This window comes from Sphaeramia orbicularis, chromosome 5, assembly GCF_902148855.1.
Source record: "Sphaeramia orbicularis chromosome 5, fSphaOr1.1, whole genome shotgun sequence".
NCBI classification, from domain to species: domain Eukaryota; kingdom Metazoa; phylum Chordata; class Actinopteri; order Kurtiformes; family Apogonidae; genus Sphaeramia; species Sphaeramia orbicularis.
The window spans coordinates 47,757,261-47,784,433 of record NC_043961.1 but is presented as its reverse complement, the minus strand read 5'-3'; the positions used below and the strand labels follow the sequence as shown (position 1 = coordinate 47,784,433).

Below are 27,173 nucleotides of genomic sequence, written 5' to 3'. Positions count from 1 at the left end.
TGTCGTATGAAGCCAACTTACATAATATATAGTACGGATTTAAGCTTGAAGTTGGTCTACTCTCAGCCTCCGAGATACACTCCTGTTCTCATGCTGACACCTGGTGGTCTTTAAACATATTACATGTATTAAACCCCCACATAAATAGATTGTACTGTATATTGCACACTGTGTGATACATCCGCACTGTTCTCGCTACACCCTCTGATCAGTCAACAGTGTGGTTTCATTGTATAGAATCAATAACTCATTAACTAGAGTTTACCAAACAGTCTGGTGCAAATCCTATTTATGACTCCAACCCTTTAAAAAGTACTCTCCAATATCAGCGTTCTCACATCAGTCAAATCTGCTTTGGATAAAAGTTTAATTCACAAAAATACATTGACCAATATAATGAAAATGTACTAAAATGTACTTTAATAATTCATAAAAGCTGGAACATCATTGACAGAAAAACACAAGAAGCATTATTAGAGTTGGTTTAGTATAATATATTTCAGCTTCAAGAGACATAGAAATCAATCCTTATTTTTCCCCATATTTCTTCTATAAAAGACCCATTTTTTTCTGAAGCATTATTATGCAAAAAATGGCATTAGAATATATTATGGGAGCTATGAAATCCCAGTGACTGAGTATAAAATTAAGTCACATCAGAGAGATATCTGCAGAAGAGAAGTCCATGAACAACAGGGCAAACAAAGAAAAAAATAAAAATAAAAATAATACATATTATAGACCTTGATCTATCATCACTGACATGACAGGCATGGAGAATAGGTGTATGGCTATAAGAAAAATTCTCACTTTTCCACTTGATTTCACTTGAAAACATCTACACTTAATAACTGATGCATTTTTTCATGCTCATTTTGAAGAATATTTATAATCATACAACTAAAGAGGTCAACTTCCATGTCTTTCAAATACAATATTGATATTGAAAAGATGAAAAATACTGAACCCAAGTTCTAACTTTGCTTACCTTCTTAAACGCTGTTATTTTCTTTTGTTAAACTGTCAAAAACTGTCAAAAATAAGGGGCTGCTTTCTGGTCATGTAGGCGGCTCATAGACACTTTTTTTTTCTCATATGTTTAGGGGCTTTTTGCTGCACTTTTATCATCAGTTTGTGGTGGTGTTTGTTGTTGCAGAAGTGGAGACTGTCCTTTCAGGGTTCAAACTGAAACTTGAGACACAGAGGAAGGTCCTCAGAGGCGAGAGACTAGAGTCTTCTCTCTCTTACTGTCTCTCTCTCTATATATATTCTCTCCATCTCTCTCTCGTGTAGATCATCCTCATCTTTGATAGGAGCAGTTCAGTCAGCTGATTCACCGTTTATGGCTGATGGAGGGAGGGGGCGGGGCTGTTGGAATGCTGGCACGTTCCAATCAGGGCAACAGTTCTTCATTACAGCATTTCTGAAAGGAAATAAAACAGAAAAACAGCTCACTGGTTAAGTCTTGATTCCATGTATTAAAATTTTACGTTCAGCAAATGTATAGGTTCTTATCGGCCTCTACTGGTCATTTAATGGCATTACATGTATCTGTGTGTGGAGAGGAAATAAGAGGACAAAAAAACATAACCTCCTCGAAAAGACTGAACTTTTAGCTTTTTGTACATATTTTCCCCCATGTGTCATATATTTAACCTTTTGTCCATTTATCAATATAAAGAAACAATTTCATCACTTGGGTAATCAGTAGTTTTTAATTATCAAATGCCAACATGTTCAATTAACCTGATTCTTGTTTGCCCCGTCACTTCTATTGACAGCTGTCTTCAGTCAATCCTTTCCTAATGAGCATCTAATAGAAATGATGTGGCAAAGTCAGCAGTCAGAGTTAATCCACAGACCTAACAGCCTTGTTGTCTAATCGTTTTTCTGTTCGATTAGGAGGGAAGCTTTGAGGTGAAGGAATAACATTCTGACTAATTACAATTATATCCAATGGAGGAGCTCGTTTGGGCATCGGCAAAACACAGGGGATATGAGCGCTCTTTCTGCACCCTCAGATTATAGCTGGACAGTCAAACTTGAAACTTGCTCTCATTTCAATGCAAAGTATGTGCATCTATTTGCAGGTTTTAACTCTACAAGCAGAGCTGCTATTAAACCAGGTAGTTTCCCTGTTGGAACAATTTACACAATGCTTCATTTCAAAAGTTTAGATTTCTGTTGAGAAACTAACATTTTGTGGCTAAAAAAAACCCAACAACAAATGGACACAACCTACAACTGAGGCTGCCATAATCATGTACTTTTATTAACATACAAAAAAATAAAGATTTGTGTTTCTCCTGTTTTTTTTGGCTACTATTAAAGTGTTATCAATAGTTAATAGAACATAGATAATAACTTTTATTTGTCTTTTATACTAATACCCTCAAACACCTCAAGTAATGCAGTGATGGTGGTATTTCTGCACTCAGGTGCCATTAAACCATAGCAGAAGAAGGCACAACTACATATTATTAAAAAAGGACCAGTCAAACCTAAAACTATTGAAAATGACTTTGAAGTAATGATAAAATGACATTTGTTAGGTTATTAATCTGTTTTTATGTAGGCGAGTGAAGGCAGCGTTAAGGATTCTGCAAAATGATCACATTCAGCTCAGACAATCAGGCATTCCATGACATAAACATAACGTGCCTGCACTTGAAAACCTTCGGCCTTCAGTCCACACTAGGGTTTCCTTATCATTGACTATCTGCTACTACCAGCTGAGAACTACTGGGGAACACCAAACTTTTTGCACATACGGACAGACAGACAACAAACTGATAACAATACCCTGTGGTAAGGGCTGAGGGTAAAAACTGTAATGGCCTTAGTTACATTTAACCGTGTGCAGATTCTACACTTTCACAATTAGGGGTGTAAGAAAATATCGATTCTGTAATATATTGTGATATTTCATCTCACAATACTGTATCGATATTAAAAAGTACTGTATTGATATTTTCAGGTATTTATTTAAATGCAGATGTGGCAGAGGTTCATTGTTGTTTTTTGGTTTTCTTTATTGTTTTTATCTTATTTATTATTATTATTTAACACTTTTATTAAATAATGGTTATTTGAATATGTCAGCCCTGCGATGAATTGGCGACTTGTCCAGGATGTACTCCGCCTTCGCCCCTATGTAGCTGGGATAGGCTCCAAGCGACCCCCGTGACCCTAGTGAGGATAAAGCGGGTTCAGAAAATGAATGAATGAATGAATGAATGGTTATTTGAAGCATCCTAACAGCACTTTTTACTGTCTGAGAGGCAGATCTTAGTTTGTTGTTGGGATTGCACAAAAATACTGTTCTGATGTTAGTTCTGAACTAATAAAATATGAACATTTGAGCAGCATCTTAAAATGTAATGTCTGTAAAGCATGACTGAAATTTTAATACTGGAAATTTTTGTGATATAGCATTAGATCTTTTTGTGATTAAAAAAAAAATGTGTTTAGTATTTGTGGATATTTCTGGTGTAATTCAATTCTTCCAGGAAATATCATTTTTTAAAAAAGAAACGAACAACAAATGGCCTTCTTAACAGTATCATGATATATTGTGATATATCGAATCGTGATCCTAGTATTGCGATTTGTATCGTATAGCCAGATTCTTGCCAATACACACCTCAATTCACAATTCAGGCTGATACAAGTGATGACCCTTCCAAAGAGCATTTGGATTCATGCCTTTGAGGTCTGTCCATATTTTCACTCTAATTCTTAAATCATTACAGTAACATTTTCTTCATGTATATGACTGACAACTGCAGGTTTTACAAAATTGCAACTGCTTTAAAAATGACAATTTTAAGTCTCAATACAGAGCAATTTACAGATCAATAAAGTATCACAATGGGGATGAGCTTCCAACCTATTTCTGTCCGGAGTAAGTGCAGTTCTGCTAAAATCAAAGTCAGATTGCTTATGGCTCATGAGGTCAGCTTATTGGAAACCAGCCACGCGGCATTGAGTGAAATGTTCCATTAACTGTCTCTCTCTCTCTGTCCCGTCCGAGACTGGCACTACAAACCCTCTCTCTGCAGTACAGGAGCAGTGGAACAGTGAGGTTGTAATCCCTTTAGTGTTGGTTCATTGGGCTGGCCAGCGTGTGAACGGGGTGGGGGTGGGGGGGTAGACACCGCCCCAGGGGCTGCTGACAGAGGCCCCACTCTCACACACTCTGGGCCTCTAACTGACCAACACAGATGGATTCAGCCGAGGAACGCAGTGGGTGGTTTAGTTACACTGGTGTCTGAGCTGGGCACAATAGTACTGTCTGTTTTCCTAATCCACTGTTATCGGTCATATCAAAGTTTTTTCTCACCACTCTGAAAGTTAAAAGTAAATGATGGAGGAAGGTATAAAATGACTGCAATTTGATGTGCTCCACTGGTTTGGCAACACTGAGGTTTTATTGTGACAACACTGCCCTAAATGTGTTAAAAGTGACTTTTCAGACTCCACTGTGGTCAAAACACTAGTAACACTGTGGGCTTTTAGCAACACTGACTTCAGATTTTAACAACAAAACCTCCCCGCCCTGTACGATCCATCTGTTCAGTATCAAAGGTTAAAAACACATCTGCACATTTCTCCAGAACACCTGCCTTCAATACTGTCAGTGATGTTTATTTTGCACTTAAATGCATATGTAATTTCTGCCACTTCAAGGTCTTTGAACATCAACGTAGCCATGTGATATAATGCAAGTCAAAGTAAAAGTAAATAGTGGCTGCTGTCATTTTACTTGTCCTTAAGCGTGCTTAAAGCCACATATATACTAGGTGATTCTGAGCTGTGACGGAAACGAGATCACAAAGTAATATCTCTGGTTGTAGCTGAAAAACAGTGGTTTTGCGACGCACTGTGAGATGTGTTCAGAGACAGCCATCAACAACCAGGAGGATTTCAACATAAAATGACACAATCTATAGAGCTTAAGTTTATGCAGGTAAAACTACTAACCTCAAACTTTCTTTATAAAACTGTCATCCAAAATTGGCATCTTTTCCATATTCACCTCAACTTTAAATTTTCTTTTTCCATAAATAATACTTTGTCTATAAAAGTGTGATCACACAGATGTCCACAGCACTTCCTCACAGGTTTACAGTCTGTGTACATGTCATACACAAGTTAATTGGATCTACATCACACAGGGTGTCTAGCAGTAACCTTACGACTGGAAGATGGTAGGAACAATGTGTTCTCCAGACAAAATCTGCCTAATTATTCCTCTGGTAATACTAGTGTCTAAATGCAGTGATCTTTTTTTTTTCCATTTTCATTCATTTATTTGTTTCGAGCAAAACAAAAACCAAAACTTTTATGTGTACAAAGAACTAATAGCAGAGCAAATGCATTAATAAATAGAAGTGATCAAAACAATATAGCAATTGCATGTACACTAGTAATATAGAAATAAATTCAATAAGCATTGATCAAAAAGAAGTGGGAAGTAGAAATCTTATTAAATCCTACCCCCACCTCTCATTTCTACAGCATAACATATTACTTTTGCTTCCTTAATGATAAAGTTACATCTGCTTCGAGTCCTAATAATGCAAATAACAGACAGTAAACAGATTAGCAAAACTGATGTATATTACACATAGTAACCATCTAAAGCGTCTTTGAGTACTTAGAAAAGCGCTATATAAAACCGATGTATTAATTGATAGGCTGTATAACTTACAAGACAACATATTTCAACAATAATTACATACCAACAATGGTAATGGAGTGACACATACCAGCATGGTAAACAACAACAAGCACATACCAACAAAGGTAAGAAAGAGCCAAGAATGTAATGACCCAGCAATTAACAATAAGCCCCGCCCTCGCTGTACTGTGACCAGAGCATCGTTAATAAAGTGTTTTAAAACTGTGGATATTTTGGCATTGCTTGCGGTGAAGATCCAGACTGTTCCACACTTTTACCCCACATACAGACAGACAAAAGCGCTTCCTGGTAGTTCGAACCTCAGGTAGTGTAAAATTTCCAAAGCTGTTTATGCCATAACATCCTGACACCCAGCAAGGTTTGGGCTTTTTTGTATCAAATAATTGCCTTGATTGGAAACAGCATGATGCAACAGTTTTCCAGATATATTCTTTTTGTTTTTTTTCTTTTTTAAGGAATGTCCTTTGCAGTTGACACCGTTTTTTTTTTGTTTTTTTTTTTACTTTAAAGCTGTGAAACTCTTGTCCACTAAAGGGGACAAAAATTCATTGCTGGCTCTCAGGAGGATATGTACTCTTTAAGTGCAAAAAACCTTTGTATGTTATTTGGTAGTGATTTGTTGAACGCTTTAAATGAATTTAACAAGGTATAATATTTCACAAGGTCACGAATCTTAGATAAGTTGGTTTAAATAAAGAGATTATTACTATGTGCTAGAAATTCAGCCTTGTGTATGATCCTCACTGCTTGTTTTTGCTTTATTCATAATTGAGAGGCTTTTCAAAATTTTAGTTCTTATATGTCTGATGTGGGCATTCCATGACAACTTGTTATCAATTATAACTCCTAAGAATTTATAGTCAGTAACACTTTCTAATTGGACACTGTCCATCTTTATTTGTGATTCTGAGCAGCTCGTTCAATTGTACATTTACTTCCTTCATTTAACCCTGCTATACAATGTAGTAATGACCGTGTCTGGCAGGTGCTCACTGTAACTTCTCTAGACTTCAAGTCTAAAATTATGTTCTAATGGAAACTTTACACACAAGGGTGGAAACAAACATGCCCTATAGACCAACACTTTCTGAATCATGACATCTGGGTTAACTGGGGTTAAATCTTATCCAGACCAGTAGTCAAGGTAATGTGGATAACATCTAACACAGGTCTAACAGCAGGTCTTAATACTCAATTCTGATTTTTCTGGTTGCTCATATTATAATTTAAATGCCACTGCCATCAGACTCACATGAACAGACTACAGTCCTGAAGTGACCTGCATGCACAGAGGACACAATGCACACCATTTTACGAAGGGAAATATTGACCTGATTCCACCTCCACCAACGCAGAATTTTGACATCTGATGCATTTCAATGACGTAAAAGTCAGTTAGAATGCGACATGATTGTAAAGACTGACGCCGCATTGCAAACCTCAGATATGGAATCAAGTTAGGACTGCATATGAAAGCAGCCTGGGTCTAATTAAAAAAAAAAAAAAATGAAGAAAAATGATAATAAAACTTGTGTTGTTCAGACTGTCATGAAAAAAAATCAGATATGAGTCACATATGAACAAAAACCTGGATTTGAGCCACTTTTACCTGCAGTAAAATAGAAAATTATAATAAACTAGCATGTTGACCCGTGGGAATCCACGGGTTCTACGAGCTCCAGCAACCCCCGTGACCCTAGTGAGGATAAAGCGGGTTCAGAAAATGAATGAATGAATAATGGCCCCCATTTTGTTTTGTAGGGGGACGTTAATGGGCTGGGTCTGACCAAGGACCTGCAGAGTGGGCTGGGCCACAGTAAGAACGAGACCGACCTTGTTAGTGTGTGATCACAGCCGGACCTGGTTCTCCCATCATGTCCCAGCAGTTCTGTTGATCCTGATTCAGATTCGGACCCAAATCTGAAAATCGCCAAATCTGAAAATCGCCCCCCCCCCCCCCCCCCCCCCCAAGTTTGCAGCTGTGAATGGACTCATCTGCATGTAAGCCCCTTGTAATTTAAAAACAACTAATAACTCAGAAAGTATTGGTTGTACCAAGAAGCTGTTTTCACCTGTCTGGTCCACCTGTCTGATCCTTGACCCAAAATACACGAGTGCTCCAAAAGGCAAAGGCTAGCTCTCTCCAGTTTTTCACTTATAAAGCAGGCACATGCACACAGAGGCCACTTGGCTTTTATAATATAGATTACAGGTAAGCAGCACCTACAAATGTTATAACTATTATGACTGAAACACTGAAATTAGGAAGAAAAAAAAAAAACTGGTTGACTGAGCATGACAGTTTTGAGTCTTCCTCATTACCAACAGCCGGTCAAACAGTAAAAAGTGCCGTTAAAAAAAAAATGAAAAAAGAAAAGGGGAATCTTCTTTTTATAGGAAACCAGACAGACAGACAGGGATTTCCTCAGATAGACCCAGCTGCTGCAATGTGCTGAGTTTAAAATTAAGCCATCATACAGTGACTCATTCAGTGAAAAGAGAAATAGTTGCAAAATATGCTAATGAAAGTGCTTTGCACATTTTCAGGCTGACTCAGACCATGATGTCCATGCCACTCACTGTAACTCATCAGCATCAAGCTACTCAAGAGCCATTATCAATATTATTAATGGTCACAGGAAGATACCAGTTGGGGGTTAAAGAGAGTAACGGCAAGCTTCTCCCATATGTATGTTAATAAAAGTATGTCTGAGTCCTTAATCACATGACCTAGTTCCTCCTCAGCGTCTACTGGTTCAGATCAGGCTGCAAATGAGTTTATGACAAATGCCATCTGGGTAGAATAATTACAGTTCACAAACACAGACAAAAACTACAAATGGAAAAGTGATCTCTTTCATTGACCATTTTCAAAAACATTAGTAACAACTACAATGCACAGTGCAACTAAGCCAAATTAGAAAAGGAAGTTAAAATTGACCTCAACAATTTTAATTATACAGTACATGATACAGACTGAAAATGACTTAAGTTTTAGGGAAAAAGCGGTCCAGTCCTATAACGGGATGCTTTACTAGGACGAGCCTGTAGTCAGTTCAACGATGAGCAACAATAACAGTAATGGGAAAGGTGTGTTTGTAGTTAACTAATGCGGTTAGTCAAGCCAGTTAACCACCTTCCTACTAGTGAAACATGCCATATTCCTCATTTTCAGCCCCAAGTTATTCACTGCACGACCAGCTGCCTGGTGAGGGGTAGGCTTTCTCTTTGAGATCCACCTCCAAAAGATCTGTCTGACTTTCCTCATGAGCTCACATCCTTCAGGAGGCTTTTTTTTGTCCCCTTTAAAGACCTTAGGAGAGATTGTAACCACTGCTGGCACCTTATCTAATATTATGCTTTCCACACAAACTTGACGTGACTTCGCTGCAGGCAGACAATGATAAACTACAAGTGATTTAGGTAGAATCATCTAAGATGACAGTGGGATATCAAGGTTATTAGGTAATACTAATTAACCTGACAGCTTGCCTATGCATCATAACCATTCTATGGCTCCTTTTGCACATTATGAAATTTTAGACACACACCTGGCTCAGAGCTGCTGCAGGGGCTGGGGGAGGGGTGTCTTTAAAGCAGGACACAGTTGGATTTCTTTTTTGCCTTCTTCTTTTCCACTGGCGTTTTCCTATTTATCTGTCTGACCAGGTCATAGAAGATCTACAAGAAAGAAGAGATAAAAAACAGAGGGGGAAAAAAATATGTAAGTGGTCTTATACCATTAACAAAGAAGAGTGCATCTTTATTAATGCAAAATAAAACTCAGCTGGTGAAGTTACGTAGTGGTGACACATCTAGGTCAGTCTTTCAACAGTTCCCTGACAGTTCAATGTGGGCTTCTGGCTGCTCTTTGAAGACAGTCTTTTACAATGTGGGCAGGGTCACCACTGGTTTGTTTCTGTGTTTGTGTGTGTGTGCTCACATCGAGGACGTTGATCTTTGACTTTGCAGAGGACTCTAAAAAGGCACAGTGGTTCCACTGTCTGGCCAGGTTCTGGCCCTGCTCCTTCCCCACCACACGCTCATCCTCCAAGTCACACTTGTTCCCCACCAGGATCATCGGCACCTGTGGATATGAGTGGACATTAAATATGAAAATATTTTTGTACAGTATTTATTAAGTTGCCCTCTTAAAGATTTGATTTGGATTTTTGAGATTTAAGAAAAGACAGCTGTAGTGGAAAAACGAAAAGATCTTAGGCAACAAAGAACGCTTATCAAGAACATATGTTTCTGACATTTATTTTGAGTGGTTAGTCCACAGCTCAATAAGTCAGTTCATGAAAATAAATAAAGAACATGATGGGAAGGCAGGCCGTGCAGGGTGGAAACTGTAGTTAAACAGAGAAATGATGACTCAAGTTCCACATATTTCAGTAAGTATGGTTCCACTCCTTTATAAATATTTATTTTGATGTATAAAAATGACAGCAAAAATAAAGTTTGACAAATGAAAGAATTAAATCCATCTTGGCCATAGTGGAAAAGGTACCAGTTGAAGTCAGTGACATGATATCGCCTACTCTACTTCAAAGCATTGACTGGCAAACTGCTTCCATCACCTTTATATCCCTCTGAATACAAACCTTATGAAGCTAAAATGAACAAAGGGTGTGGCCTTATCGTATACAATGCAAAGCATGTAACCATGCACGCAAGGAAATACAACACAGATCATTCCTACTTCAAAGCTAGAACCCGTGTTACAACAATAAGTACGTTTACAAAGTGCTGTCCTATTCCTCATGAGGCATTAAACGGCTTTGAACACTTCAGTCAGGCTGAAGTCTTTGAACACTCAGTGACTAAAGTGGAAATGGGAGCAACAGCACTACAACAATAAATTATCAAAAAATGTTCCACTCATATACAACATCATATTACATGAACAGCTTAATATTACTACTCATAGATTAGGAGCAAAAGACAAGAAAACCAAATAATTTCTCAGAAAAAGTATAAAAACATGTAATTTGTGACTATCATGAACCAAGTAGCTGCTTTATTTAGAAACCCACAAGCTCTCAAAGTGAAATGATGCACACATTACATCTAAAGAAAAAAAACAGAATGTTTCCAGATTGTGTGCAGAGGTTGTTTTAAATAAGAGTGAGTCAGTGGACATTTGGAGGAATGTGCATGTTTACCCACAGGATTAGATTACAGCAAATACACAACAAAGATATGTATCAGTAAAGGATTTGTGGAATAGTTACAAGAAATGACTTGAGTTGTGATAATATAATTCATGTATTTTTTCACTAAATAAATATCAAGAGATCTGCACAAAATAATTAATGTAGAGAGGGTAGGTGTAAGCAAGGTTTCAGCCCACACATTTTCAATAAGTTGCATAATAGGACATACATCTATTCTGATCATTTATCAGTTTACGTGTCTGTTTGAGATGCTATGTTCAAAGTGGCAAAACTCAACTAAACCAAACAGTAAGAAAAATAATGTTTCAACAGTGTATGAATACAATAAATGCAGTTCCTTTTTTTTGTTTCTACTATTTCAACCTACTGCTGAGAGCACAACTACTAAGATGCAGAGCAGCTGGTTTTGGAATCTCCCAAACACCCAACACTTCTTTTTTTGTGCCCTGAGTCAGATGTTTTAACAGCCAAGGTCAAAAAAACAAAAACTTTGTGAGGAAGAGAGAATATTCTGGGTATAACTTCAGATCCAACTGTCACAGTGGGCAAAGCAGGGCTGTCAGGGTGTCGGGATGCGTCTCATCCTGCCTGCTGTTTCCTGACCGGCTATCTGGGGAGCATGCTGGCCCGGAGGAAGTCATGGCAGCCCCGCCCAGCCGGGATAACATCGCTTTCCTTCCTGAATGTTTTCGGACATTTCAGCTGGATTTCACGCTCTGGCTGCACTCTGGAATTACTTGATAGTGTACGACTGTTTGTTTGTTTATGTGCGTGTGTGAGTGTGTGTGTGTGAATTTTCCATCTGTAAACTTGACAGCAATAAAAACTGAAATGAAACAGTTGTTGGAGGAAGAGTTCAGTTTTGTAGGCTTGCTTTTCCTGAGGTTCACAAGTTATTTGTTCCTGTGGTCCAGCTTAGCATTGGAGACATAATCAGCTAGTGGAAAATGTTGCACGCATTACAGCAGGCGCCAATAATATATCAGCTGGGGTAATCTATTTGTGGTGGGCCTGCAACAAATAAATCTATGCATGGGAAATCCTGCCTTTTCTCCCCTCTTCTACTCCAGAAATGGCCCCCAGACTTGTCTCTTGGATCTGGAAAAACTGGATATTTGTCAGCAATATGGCAGCAACCTGACATGCACCAACATGCACAATTTTTAAACCCCTTCCCAACCATAAGTGTATTGTTTAGACACTTTCTTGTCAACATGACCACATTCCCTCAAAAACTGTAAGGTATGGGATGAATATTGCAGAGTTCTTTTTATCCCCCTCTCCCTTGCTCTATGGACTGTGGGGCAGACGACAGGAAACTGGGATGTTTGGATTAACCCAGTGGAGGTTGCTGCTTGATGTTTGATATCCAAACAAGCCCTTGGACTGGGCCGCAAAACGACATTTCTCCCAGGGGTCCTGGGAGAAGCAGTGGTATGCCCTCCAAAATACAAACTCTGGGCCAAGCTGGGATGAAAGGATGGACAGAGGGGATGGAGGTATGTAGGGAAGAAAAAATGTTCAGTGTCAGCAGTGCACAAGGCAGTATTAGCCAACTTGAAGAATCTGCACAGCCCACAGAGAATCGGTTCAGATGCTGTTAACATGCTACAGACAGGTCCTATCCCGCCCACAATGGCATGCTCCAGATTGGATTGTGGGTAGCACAGAACAGGGGAGTATAGAGTAGTCTAAATGAATGGAGCAGTGAGTCACAAGCATGTAGTCATGACTTTCTGGGCCACCTCTGTGACTGGGATGGTACAAATGCCTAAGACTTCTCTTATGTAAGAGCTGTGGAGAGACGTATGGGAAGTAAACTTTGAATGTACTTCAGTTTTCACTCCAATAGAGTGCATTTTGCAATACTACATTCAATAAAGAAACATAAAAAACAATAATGGAATGTGATTGTGTACAATACTCAGAGGACCTATTTAAGTACAAATTTGTGGTATATGTAATTTACTTGAGTATGTTTTATTTTATGCTACTTCACTACATTTCAGAGGCAAATACAGAACTTTAAGCTCTGCTGTGTTTAGTTAGTGTTCAAACTACAGTTATCATATCCTTGCTGTCCGGTGAAAATCACATACTGCATCTCCAAATGGTTGATTTCAATGTTTGTGATTAACTCAAGGATAAAGTTTTCCTGCCTAGAAAATGTTTTGCTTTTTTAATGTTTTGCATTTTTTATGTTCTTTGTTCCGTGTTCTTTGCTCTAAAGTAGAAAACAAGTTATGAACTAGATCAAATGAGAAGAATTGTAAAAAACCTATGTGTACTAGTAGTAATTAATCCAAAAATATGTTGATAAAAGCATCAACAGTGACATGAATTATTTTAGTTCACAATGACTACTTTAACCTTTCCTAGCTGCAGTATTTGGCTGGTAATATTTATATTCTTTAAAGTTTTGAATACAGTAGTTTTATTTCTGGCATTTATTAAGTATTAATACATTTACATAAGTAAAGGATCTAAATACTTCTACCACTGATTAAAAGGTATTTTAATTGAGCTGAGCTATTTTAAATGTGCGTGTCATTTTGCCAGCTTTGCAGTAAATGGTGCGTGGTGGAGCTGAGAAAGAACAGCTGCAGGAGTGACTACAGTATCAGCTTAAAGCTTGAAAATTCTCTCCAAATAGGAAAAGCCTGCTCTTGGATCAAAGGTAATATATTATTTTCTTTGGTCATGCATTCCAAGGGGCAACAAAGATAAGCAGATGACTTAGTCATCACAGGTACTGTATAGGCTTAAGTCACAGTCTAACTGATAGGTAACAAAGTGGTCATAATGGCCAGCACAACCTCTTAGATTCAGAGGAAACTCACAACAAGAAGAGGGATGGCAACTGTTTTCTTGCATGCTGAGGAGCCACTGATCCTGTAATCCATCTGTTAGCCTGAGGCTAACCTCAGCTCCCAGACCACAGAGGCTCTAATGAAGTACCGCAGCCCCACAATCCACTGTTTTTGATGAGCTGAGGCTTTCCTTGCACATCATCCCCGACAGTCCAATCACCCTCACAGAGTGCCAGACCACAGTAAGACCACATGGCAGGCCATAAAGAAGACAGGGAACACAGCGCAACAGGCACTGAAAAGGCTAGTCAAAACAAAAAAAAGTAGAAGAGTATACTGGCAAATATATAGGAGGAGGGATGCAAGGGGGGAGAGCCAGAAAGATGTAAGTAGGATATAAAACTTGTGCACCCAGCTGCAGAGCGACTTCATAGACATTTGACAGGGAACAGAGAGAGAGAGAGAAGGAGTAGGAAGGAAAGAGGGGAAAGAGAGATCGAGGGTTATGGTAACATTCAATCCCTCCAGAGATCGCCAAAAAAGGGCATCATAGATCCTGCTGACGCACTATCTGCCCCACCAGAAAGGGGATGGAGGGCTTACTCACAGCAGCAGTCTCACAGTTTACCAGAGAAAAATATTAATGCCATGCTAGCAAACAGTAAATGAGGAAATAATGAGATGATATAACCTCTTATAGTCTGATCTGTTAAAGATCCAGGCTGAGGGAAAAACCACACTGTATGAACAACATGAAAGACTAACAATTTAACACGCCCTTGTGAGGAAGACATTCTTCGACTTACAAAAAAATTAAACCCGCAACAGGACCACTGGCTGAGAGGAGACATGAGACTGTGTCCATATAAAAGCCAAATAAACCAATCATAGATACACGTTAAATCAAAGTACCAACACTGTTTCCATTTTACAGCTGTCAAAAAACAACAGTGACACCACATACATTACGTAAAGGCACAACAAACTTAGACTTAACAGGCCTATATTGCAATGCCTGTGCTGAATGGTATGCATAGCAACTATGTCATGCAAGTCCAGAAACAATGTAGGTGGCTAAGAACAAGGCAGTAGGACGGTGCTATTTTCTACTACATCTGTTTACAACCATTTCAAGAGAACAATGTGCTACTCAGGCTTTATGGGACTTTAGAAGAGTTTCTTAAGTTCATTATGAGTGCATTTTAAGGCCCATGTGCCAGACACGCTAGCAAAAGTACAACTTTGCTACATATAGTGTAACAAGACTTCCCATTAGACTGTTATGACTTCACAGTTTAAGTTCTGCAGACTTCAACTACACATTTAATGCAGTGATCCCAAACCAAGCTTTGTAGAATTTGGAGATGCCAATATTAGATTAAAGTAATGTTAACAGACACAGTTTTAACCTATTACTTTAACAAGAAACTGTTTTAAATGAGTGGACACATTAAATCTGTGTTCTCTAATAAGTTATGACCAGTTTTGTTTTGTAGATTTATTTGAGAGTGATCAACGAAATTTCCTCCCAAGAGTAATTTAAAACAATACTGGAATAAATGTAAATTTATGGTAACTTTAGTTTCGTAATCTATTCCATCTTAAGACCAGTGAATCTGTATGCAACTTTTGAAGACTTGCAGAAATCTGTGTGATTTTAAGACACTTGTATGCGAGTACACACTCACATCCTCTGTGTCCTTTACTCGTAGAATCTGTTCTCTCAGGTCCTGGAGGTCATTGAAGGTCGACTGTGCTGTGATGGAGTATACCAGGGCAAACCCTTGGCCGTTCTTCATGTACAAATCCCTCATTGCTGTGAACTGCTCCTACACCGGGGGAAATAAGAGAAAAGGTCAGCCATGAGCTATATTGGGGTGTGTGGGTTTATTGTAAATGTTAGTTTTTCTTCCATCCGAACAACCAACAAGAAGCAGCTGCATCACAGAACTGGTCAACAATTGGACATGCTAGCTGTAGACCAACTGATCACTTGCAAAGTTGGTGTCTGGGTTTAAATAGTCAATATGCATCGTGAGTGACGATTATGTGGTGCTTCGAGATGCTGATTTAAGTATTAATACTAAACATAATTTACTGCTGTGGATGGCACAACCTTTCCTTGTACTTACCAATTCAGTTAACTACAGTGACTCAGGAGTCCTTAAATAGAGGAATAAAACAGGTACATGCAGATATTTGAGTGGCATGGAGTTCACTTACTGTGCCTGCTGTGTCGAGAATTTCAAGCATACATTGCTGCCCATCTACCTCCACTTGCTGTAAGAGAAAAAAACAAATGGTCCATAAACTAGTAACTAAATCCTACATGCAGCGAAGCCACAGCAGACAATTGCTATTTAGAAAACCCTAAGTCTAGCATTAGAGAAAGGAAAAAAGAATGAACTGGAGAGAGCGATGTAATACAGAGAGGAGAGTTAAATGAGGAAAAAGTACAACATCATGACGTGAACCTGCAGAGCAGCTGCTTGTAATCAGCTCATTCCAATCCAGCACTCACTGCCTCTCCCTCTCCACCCACCAGACACTTACCTTTCTGTACGAGTCTTCTATTGTAGGGTCATATTTTTCCACGAAGATTCCTTGTACAAACTGAACTGTCTGTTGGAGACACAGAGGGAACCAACGTCAGAACAAAATGACCTCCTAGTCATAAGAGCAAAATATTTGGAACGGGAAATATGGCCGAAGCACCGTTTCTCTAAGGCTACGTTCAGACTGCAGGCAAATCTGACCCAAATCCGATTTTTTTGCCCATATGTGACCTGTATCCGATCTGTTAAAGACGGTTTGAACAGCACAAATCCAATTTTTTGAAATCCGACCCAGGCCACTTTCATATCCTAAATTGTCCTAAATTAAACTGGTCCTAAATCCAATATGTATCTGATATTTTGCAATGCGACTTCACTCTGAACGGCAAGGTCACATTTATATGACCTTTACGTCACTGAAATGCGACAAACGTCACAATTCTGCATCCCAGGAGGAGGAACAGCAGGAAAAACATATTTACTTCCATAAACACAGTGTGTGCCTACGTGGTCACGTATTACATCAGGAACTCTTTTGCGCACGTGGGTCACTTCAGGGTTACATTCAGTTCATACTAAAAACTGATAAGTCGAATTTAATGTGTAATATGAATGAGCACACAAAAAAAATCTAATTTCATCAAAAAATCTGGATTGTGCATTAAGACCTGCTGTCTGAATGTAGCCTTAGAGCAGCACTCTGTCAGTTATTCAACAATTTGACAAGATAACAGGGGTGCAGATGTTTACAATATCGACAGACACAATAAACATTCAAATTATAAGACACAAAAGTCACAACTTTAAAGTTCTCTAGATTTGTTTCACAAAACGTGTGATATTGTCTAAGTTTAGACTGTGCTAAATTAAGCTCTGTCCTTTACGGTAGGTTTATATTAGGGGTACACTGAGTTCACCTGATAACATCTTAAGGTCTAAACATGTCAGGCTGTCTGTGTGAGGGATTAAACCAACTTAAACACCTCGTCAGTGTTAGTCAAGTGGTGGCATGGCCAGCTGTCAAACTTTTGATCATCAAAAATACAACTATTTATTGAACTCTTTGATAGATGACAGACTGGTCATCATTTTTCATTTCAGCATTAGAATTACATTTTGTAATAACCTCTAATAAATTCCTGTTTTCTTTTACTTTCATGCGTGGATTTTTCTTCATCAGGAACCATCTGCCCCTTTCACACATCCTGTTCAAGATGGGAATGTTGCACCTTCATTTGTTCTGTATAAAGCCTCGTGCAGACCAAAGATTTCAAAGATAAAGCTGTTTTAGAACGTTGCAGGCAAAGGATGCATCAGTGTGAGTCAACCTGTTTCCACTTGACAACTGATGGTGTCACCACAAATTCAGTTTGTCAAATCACCAATGACTGGATATTATCAGCTGTTTTCTGGGTAATTTCTGTCTGGATAGTCTGCATTTTTTGTCTTTCTTGGAAGTGACGCGATTTCCTCTAAATAGCAGAACTACTCCGGGAACAGACAGGAGAAATTATCTACCCTCTCATTTATTTTTATGTTTTTGCAGTTTCATCAATACTAGAAATGCAGCTGTCAGAAACAATTCACTATCATTATCTTTGTTTATATTTTAAAAAGCTACAAAGCAAGTCCAGCTATTTAAAAAAAAACAATAAAAATCTGTAGTAACAATAGAAACACAGGCAGCTGCTAGACACAATTGTTTCTTCATTTTATTACAATTAATGCATCTGTTGCTATAGTGTATCTTCAAAATACAGGCTTAAACACAGATATTAGGTGCACCAAACACATGGGAATACTTTCATGAACAACAGTAAACTGAAGATTCATTTCCTGTTTCTGTGTCGCACAGATTTCTTCAGTGTCTCACCCCTTTAGAAGACCAGCAGCAGATTTTGTTCCCTTCATTCCAACGTGAGAAGTGAACACGATCACTGATTACGCCCAAGTAAATATTTAACCTATTAAGCACAAGCCTTCTGATATGAAAACGGTATTTGTCAGACACACAGATGTGAAAAAGCTGGCTTTGTTTGAGCCCTGCCTCTGTCTCAGCAACACATCTCAAAAGATCTGGCAATGCAAATGTGTCTGACAGAGGTAAAAAAAAAGGGTGTGAAAATAAAGCAAATGATAATTATAACGCAAATTACATTAGTTGGGAGAAAAAAACATAATATTAGTGACTTATTCAGTCATTTTTACCACATGATGTTCTCAACCCTTTAGACTGCACCCACTTGGGAGACAGTGGTGTGCCGCTTCATACCACTGGCGGTATACACTGCACCATCTACGTTTAGAAATTAATTGCTATATTATTTCCTATAATCATGTAAATTTCACACCTGATTAAGATATAGGCTTGTGATTATTCAGTTACAACATTTTTTTTTAAGTTTCCCAAAAACACACCTTCGTCATTACCACAGACGTAGTTACATGGAACCATTTGATCCAGATAAAATCAGCCATATGTTTATATACAGATCACCGGCTGTATGTGTTGCTTTCTTCCAGCTTCTTCTATGTTGCTCTCTGTGTTGTTTTTAAAGTGCTTTATAAATAAAATTGATTTGAGCAGATTTGAGTTGTTTTCTTGTGGCTGATCAAAACATCACACCTTTCTCACAATGCCAGGAAAGGTCACATTGAACATCACACTAGACACTGTTAATGTTACACGTCTGTTTCTATAACGCCGTCTTAAAATTCACACTGGTACATAATTATCTCAGCTTTGTTTCGTTCAGTGTAAAGAGGCAAAGTTGGAATAATAAGGGGTATTTTTAATGGCTATTCAGCAGGATCTCTTTCTATTTTTAAAAAAGGCAATGGGTTCAATGGGTGGATCTACAGACTAAGAGGCCTGTCAGACACAGCTTCCTCTTAGAAAAGCAGGCTTTTTATCTGTCGATAACAGCAAACAATTTTAACTTTAAGGACAATAATCTGTCCTGATTTGTCACACCTTCATCTCAAAGTTTAACATTTACCTCAAAGGCTCCTACAAAGTCTAGAGGAAACACTGCAGAGGTGTCAGTAATAGGAAGAGGATCAGGAAGGAATACTCACCAGAGCGGACTTGCCCACACCTCCAGAGCCTAACACCACTAGCTTGTATTCACGCATGGCGGGATTGCTTCACCAGACAGCCAAAAAGTCTATACTGGACAAACAGGAAGAGAAGTAAAATGGGACAGACAATGAGAACAATAGAAAAACAAAGGGAATATTAAAAAAAAGAATACAAGCTAAAAGAAAGAACTGTCCACAGTTTCTTTTTGAGCAAAACAAAGAAATTTTTCCAGTCTGCACTCAGGAGTTTTTCCACTCCAGAAAGGAAGGATTCTAGTCATTCCTGGAGGTTATGGACAAGAAGCAGCACAACAATGGAGGGAACACCCATAAGTGGAGCTGCTGCAGGGTGGAGGAGGTGAAGAGTATGTGACCCCTCTAACACAAACCAGCTGTGGTGTGTGTGAGCGTAGGGGGAACTGAAGGGGAGATGATACATGGATCTGGCAGATATTTCTCATAATGACACAATCATCTGGCCTTCACCCAGCAAAACACACCCTGCTGTCAGATTTTTAAGGCATTCACTCATTTCTCCAACTGTTAAAGAGTAATATATTGTCAGCTTTGTGACTAGTGACAGAAAACAGCTGAGGGAAGTGGAAACTGCAACGGGGAGGAAATTGTGAAATCACTGGAATATCCCTTTAAGAGGAACGTGGAGGCTTCAGATCACTGGCACACAATGTAGTGTAATGTCAGTTGGGGTGGCCAACTGGGTCACTACAAGTTGGGCTAGAGACATGAAGAGACTGCTATTACTAAATGATATTTAGTAATAGCTGCTTCAAACATGAGATTTCAGATTCTTTGTCTAATGCCCTGCCTTGTATCTTTAAAATGACAAGTTTTCACAATCTAGATAGAGAAGACACCACTTAACAAACAGGACTTTGCATTTTCATATGAATGTAGTTCAAGGATGATGTTTTTTTCAGTAACATAATATTCCAGACTCAAGTACAGTAATGATTTTGAGATGATGCTTACCCATATTTTGTTTGTTATTTTTTTGGTTTTGTAATATTGATGTCCATTTACTGTTATCGGTAGTGCTCCAGCAACAAATTGATTAAATCAATTCAAATCGATTCTAAAAAGAGCTGGCAACAAATTCGGCAGTCGATTCGTTGGGTCTTGAGCACCTTAGTATTGAGGCATGCCTGCATGTGGTGTAGTGTAACAGAGGAAAACACAGAGCAGTATGGCTGAGGCTTCAGATGCCAGACCAGATTTTTTAAAGCTTTACATTATGTTCCCAGTGGCCCCATTTGCCCGAAACGTAGTTAGTTAGTTAGTTAGTTAATGTAACAAAAGTTGAATATGGAGGAAAAAATGGCCAGAATCCCACAGTGTACTATGTTTCAGGCAAACGGGGCTGTCTTGGCCACAGGGAAAATAAACCTAGCTTAAGACAGTCTACATGTTGTGATTACTTTAGCCTGCAAGCTAGTTAGACACAGTCGCCATAAATATAAGGTTTTCATCCATCTCCGTTTATCAGGCCACCAGACTAACGTTACCTACTGGAGCTGGCTGAAGACCATACCTTGAATAACAAGTTCAATTTATAAAAAATTATGAGAAAACGGTTAAAAATAATTACTTGAATGCATGTTTGAAATAATTTGTTTCAATTCTTTACTCAATGGATAAGCATTATTTACAAAATTCAGCCATCTATCAGATAATATGTAATATCTTCAGCTGTGGCTCTGCTTGTCCCAAACTTTTATTGAAGAAAAAAAAAAGAAAAAAAAAAAAGAAAACTTAATACATTAATACATTATAACATCATGTTTTTGTAAGTCTGTATCAAAAGGCAATTAGACAACACTTTTAAGAAGATAGATCTCTTGATGAGAGGCTAAAACATTTTGGGTCATGAGTTAAGAATGCAGCTTGCCGTGTTGAAAATCAAGACGTAGCTTAAAAAAAGGGGGGAAAAATTAGGCCCCAAGAAAGAAACCGTTGCCTCATTTGATAATCTATCCTTCTGTAAAACCTCAAAAGCAAATCACCAACCATACTGGGAAGCCGATCATCCACTCCTACACTGTTCTTTTTACAGCACACTGCGCTAAAATACCCAGCGGGGTGGACAAAGGACTAAGGACCTCCAACTTCAATCACAAGCAGTGACCATGTGGGATATGAAGGCTGCACTGTGAATAATTCATATTCACTAATCCTTCACACTCAAAGAGAACTTCTCCTTGCACGATTAGGGAGGAGCCATTTGAAGGAGAAGAAAAAGAACAGGGCTGCTACTGCTGCTTGAGTGCTATGCAAACAGACTCTGCTCAACTCTCATGTAAACATTCAAGTACAGTCAAGTGCATGCACAGTGTCACTTACTGTATACTGTGTCACAAAGACAATGTCATACTTAGATTTAGGCTAGGCCTCACTTGTCAGCTATCCACACGTCATGTCTGTTGTATGGACACCGTGGACTGACCCCTGCTGGGACACATGACGTCAGGGAGTCGCTCTATGGCAGTAACAGTACTAGATTATTATGTGACTGCTTCAGAGGTTATTGAGGACATCTGTCATGTTCAAAAATCCTCTTCCTCCTGTCCATAAAAATCTGATACCTGTTATATGAAATAAAGCTACATTAAGCATATCCATCAGACATACATTTTAGGACCAATTTTTTGTAAAAACATGCTGCAGTAAAAGAAAATACACTACTTGTAGAGCTGCACAATTGAATTATAATGTCAGTCTGTGCAATTATATAATCTGAAAAGGCTGCAATTTTAACATCCAATGCAAGTATGGTGGTATATTGGATTTGGTGACACTGTGCAGTGAGGCGGAGAGAAGTATGTTCAAGGACTTGAAAGTTTTTTAATTTTCTTACACTAATTCAGGTTGGTATATTTGAGCAGAAAAAAATTTAAGTAAAAAAAAAAAATCGGTCTGTCCATTACCTTGATAACCAAGCAAATAGACTCAAACCGCAATGTTGTGTGAATAATATGACTTTTTCCTATCAAATGATGTAGCCTTAATTACTAGTCACACCTCTAAAGATGCTGACACTGACAAATCCACTTACAGAAAATGAAAATAAATAGTGTTAGCAGCTTAAATACTTTTATTAGCTACTGCATATTCAAAAGAAATTCTGACAAGTCTGCATATTTGGTAAGTTTGCTCCATGAAAAAAAGGGAAATAATGTTTTCTTCCTCCTACTATAATTACGAGTACTTATCAGAAATGGAAGCTGCAATAACAGAGAAAAGATTTGGGTAACCACAGAGATACTGGGTACTAGTAAATAATTACTGAGTTGATAACCAAAGACTGCACAGGAAGAGCTTTTTAAGACCCCGTTGCGAGACATTTTACTAACAATCTTGGGCTGAGGTCGTTTGGCAGATATTCCATGGGAACTGCTCCCAAACTATTCAAACTACATTAAAATTAATAAAATATAGTTTTACTACTGGGCAACAATGTTAATAGGTCTTAAAAAGCTCAGACAGTGTAAATCACACCTTCACACCAATATTTTTACACAATGCTTTGTGTTCCTCTACACAACAAGGATGCATGCATGAAACAAACATGGAAGACAGTGAATGTTGCCTAGAACAGAATGATTCTGAATGGAGAAGGACTCTGACCAGCTAAAACAAAAAGAGGAGCTAGTAGGTAAAAATGAGGATACTTCTGCCCCATGGATGTGGTTTGGATGAACCAGGAACCTGTACCACAGGCCGGCCTCCACAACCATCTAGAACCAGCAAACTCTTTCAATGAACACACAGACAGTATACCGTTGGGTTTTAGTATTTTTGAACACACTCACCTTTTACACCTATATTCCTTCACTTTGGACATATAGTGGAAGACTATTTCCTACCAATAGCATATCTCCGATTTTATAGAGTACATTATTCAAAATGAATTTCCCTGTGGCCATTCTAGACAAACAGTTTATTAGTTTAAAGGAAATGTGTCATATTGTGATATGTATCTTTATCTGGATAAGAAATCACCTCTAATCAGAATATCAGATTTTGGTCATAACACACCGTCTTACTTTCTTACTCAGCTTTCCATTCTCTGCTTTTTCTACATAAGGTAAAAACCAAAATGAAGAACATGATTAAATGGGATGCTCCTGACACTTTGACTGTATACAATCTTACATACTAGGAAATTTTCACGTAATGTTGCACTCGCAACTGCCTTCCTACACACAGATATGGAACTCACAATGAGCATAAACACACACACAAGGCCATTTAAGGACATCTCCCTGAAAAACCAAACCTCTCACTGTTTCCACTGCTCCCAACTCCACACTGTCATTCCCCAACAAAACAAACACGGCACTGCTGTTCCTTTGCACTCATAGTAACCCCAGCAAATAAGGAGCTAGGGAAAGCCACATGCCACAGAAAACATGCTTCACCATGACATCACTGCATCACTCACCCTCTATGGCCAAAGGTATGTATCCATCTAAGGCTGGAAGTTGGACAAGGTAGTGCTGTTAGCAAAGCTGCAGCAAATGTGAGGCTGGATAAACTCACAGCTTAGAGGAAACAAGACTGATATAAGAGAGGCTTCACGGCTAAACTACAACTTTCAGTATCCACTATTTCCTGGTCTAGTGAGGTTAATCTGACCGCAATAAAGCTGTCACAGCAACTGACTCAGCAGGGTGGCATGATTGACAACTGCCCTCTGTCTCTTTCACTCAGCGTAGATGATGAAAATGCATACATCCGTTGGTTAAGTAGCAAGATATAGGCTCTGGTGCTCTGACTTGCTTGCTGGTTGACCCACATGACAGTTTCAGGAGCTTGAGCGATAAAAAAGCACCCACTTGAGGTTTCGAAGCTCAAAAAACAGGGTACGGTAATGGTAGCTCTAGTGGAGTGTTTTCTATGCTGATAAGCCACTGGTTAGTCATTACCTCCACCAAAACCGCACATCACAAGACATGTTAACACCAAGTGTAGTTAAAAAAGAAAAACACTAACTTCAGGAGGAATAACCAAGATGCCTACAGACAGAACAAAATCTGTCAAAGAAAAAAGAAAAAGCTACAGATACCTCATGTTAGATATATCTAATATCCTACAAAGAACCAAACACCTTAAAACTTTCCAGTAAAAGGTAAATCGATATGTTTCTAAAGGGATCAAGTTCAGTGAGTTGTGAAGAAAACAGCTGATTTCCTGATACAGTCACTTGACAAGACCTGATTTATGCTGCAATTGGAACTGTGTTTTTATTCATTTATTATAAACTTTTTCATGGATATTCTGCTTATTTAAAAAGCTTCTTCCACTTCATCTACAGTTTTGCATTTGTTAGCAGCATGTGAAGTTAGTGTTTTCAAGACTCTTGCATGTTATCTAATCCTAAAGCCTGTACTGAAGTGGGAAAGGGGCGTTAAAGGATACTACTACTTCAGCTTGGAATGTGTTACAAAGTCACCTGAATCCTAAGCAGTTGGTTTAATTAGACACAGTTTGTCATCGTAAATGACTTGAAGACATGCAAGCATGTCTGCAAATCTTCTGACTGTTTGACACCTATATGGATATTGACGATTTGCATTGCACTGGTATTATACAATGTATTAATTCATTTTTTACTTGTATGTAAATGGTTTTACATGAGCAGCTACCATCCTGTGCATTTGCAGCACTGGAAGTTACCCAAGTCTCAATTTTTTGTAACCGTATCTCAACTGAATAACCTGAAATTAGACAAAAAACTGTTGGTATACTCAAACCTGCAAAGAAAAATAAGCTAAATAAACAATCATACTTCTACTGTCTCTGTAGTACTAAGTAGATAACACATTACAAAACCTTTCTATCACTACCTTCATTTACTCAGTCACAATGTATGAATAGTGAAGGTGGGTTGAACTTCAGCTGTCAAGAAAAAGAGTACATTGACATTTACAACCTCTACGATGAAAGTAGTCAAACTCATGGTACAATCTCTTCCATCATGATTCTCTGAAAAGGAATGTTACAAAGAACCCAGTCTTCCCGTGATCTCGTGCTTGCATCTCTTTTAAGGCCAACTACAACTCTGAAATCTCTCATGAGTCAGAACAAAACTGCAGAAGACACAAAAAAATTCACTGTGACTAAATTATGACATAGATCTGTAACTGACAAACACAGTCAGCCAACTGCATCTGTGTCGCTGAGGCCTTGACCTGTAACCACATCCTCTTTCCAAAGCACAAGAAGGCTTCATGCTGATAGGATGGAAAAGGAGTAGCTACCTACTAAAATAGCCGCTTCCAGTCTCTGTTCCTGTTCAAGACTCCAGACAGCAGGCTTACTAAGAGGTGGGGAAGTGGGTTATATAGCATGTATCTCATCACCAAAACCTGGGGTATGAAAAGATTCAGGGCACAGGATGAGGCAGATGTATCATTTCACAGGCTTAACACGGGCTGTAATAAGCGCCTGTGCGGTAGAGAGCCCCCCTTAAGGCTCTACTTCACTTGTGATAATCTATTATTAATAAAAGCTGTCCTGCTAAGTGTTTATACTTTGAGGATCACGTAGATACCTTCCCTGTTCCACGCACTCTCCTCAAAACAAAAAAGACCTGCAACAGGCTATCATGAAGCATTGGTTATCTCGCTGTGAATCTACCTAATTTGCTTACAGCAGTAGCATATGCTTATCACTCCAGGTCATGCTAAGTCCCTGCAATCTGTGGCAGTGACTATACCACAGAGCAGTAACTAACACACGTCGATATGTGATTATTACAACCCTCGCTGCAATATCACTCATCAAATTTTGTTCAAATCATAAGCCCGCTTAAAGATAAATCCCTAAAATACCATAATCTTTAATCCGAGCAATTGAGACCAGCATCTGCCCATAAACAATCCAGTTTCACATCAACTACTATATTAAGTCCCGTTATCAAGCTCGTTAGCAAAATGCCGCTAACTAGCTAGCTTTGACTGGCTGCGACGGGCCGCCGACACTTCACAACCGCTAGCTACAGCTCGTTAGCAAGCAAGCTAGCTAGCCGATGCATTCCTTTCCTCCGGATTTAATCAAATCGCAGCTCAGTTGTCAGAAACACGTCGTATTCAAGCACATTTCACAGCTCAAACACGAACAGGACTTGGCAGCTTTTTAATTCCACCGTATTCCGGTGTATTTGGTCGGGAAAGACAGAGTACATTGCTAACGTTACCTGCCCTTCCGCCTGGCCTTGACTGAAATGGGAGTGCACACTCCGTTTTCTACTTGCGGACAATTCTTTTCATTTATCCGACAGAAAATACACACGCCATGCACCCTGCTCTATCTGCTTGATATCCTGTAAGTAACGACGCTATGTGCTTCCCGACAAAAGACTTATTTAACAGCGTTTAGGACGCAGTAAAGTTTGGCATTTCCACTCACCGTTTGTCGCTCGCTGTCTCTCGCCGCTCCGCAAGTGTCAGTTTGCCTCCGGCCTGTGTGCGCAGCAGACGTCACTGCTGACTATTTCTCATTTTTCTTAAAAGGGCATGACACATCGGGCACTGTCCCGCATCATTTGCATGTTAACTGTTTGCACAGTAATGATAAGTGTCAAAAGAAACACTCACACTCACTGTGTCCTGATTTATTAGTAGCACATTGTAATGCAGAAACACTTCTTTGGACTCTTGTATTGGAGCTTTAGTCCACTCACTGTGGCCTTTTCAGTGGTGGAATGTAAATAAGTATTTCTACTCATGTAGCCCACTGAGGCTGGTTTATAGTGTTAGAACCCCACTTCACCTCTAACAATGGTCTAATTCAAGTTTCACAGAAAAAAAGACAGTTTCACTCA

At 38.8% G+C, this 27,173-nt stretch overlaps 1 protein-coding gene across 3 annotated transcripts; it reads right to left on the bottom strand.

Moving 5' to 3' along the window:
* Positions 1-397: 397 nt before the first annotated feature.
* LOC115419406 (ras-related protein Rap-1A-like) lies at positions 398-26,866 on the bottom strand. Of its 3 annotated transcripts, none has more exons than XM_030134150.1 (8): positions 26,759-26,866; positions 19,328-19,416; positions 16,248-16,316; positions 15,918-15,974; positions 15,383-15,523; positions 9,648-9,791; positions 9,256-9,385; positions 398-1,423 (listed from the first exon to the last, which is right to left on the bottom strand). In XM_030134150.1, the coding sequence occupies exons 2-7, from the start codon at positions 19,382-19,384 to the stop codon at positions 9,296-9,298; spliced, it is 558 nt and encodes a 185-aa protein (XP_029990010.1). In that variant the 5' UTR covers positions 19,385-19,416; positions 26,759-26,866; the 3' UTR covers positions 398-1,423; positions 9,256-9,295. The 3 variants fall into 3 exon arrangements, with proteins under 3 accessions (XP_029990010.1, XP_029990011.1, XP_029990012.1); XM_030134151.1 differs by having other exon boundaries at positions 19,328-19,421; positions 26,759-26,828; XM_030134152.1 differs by lacking the exon at positions 26,759-26,866 and adding an exon at positions 23,790-23,834.
* Positions 26,867-27,173: the final 307 nt, after the last annotated feature.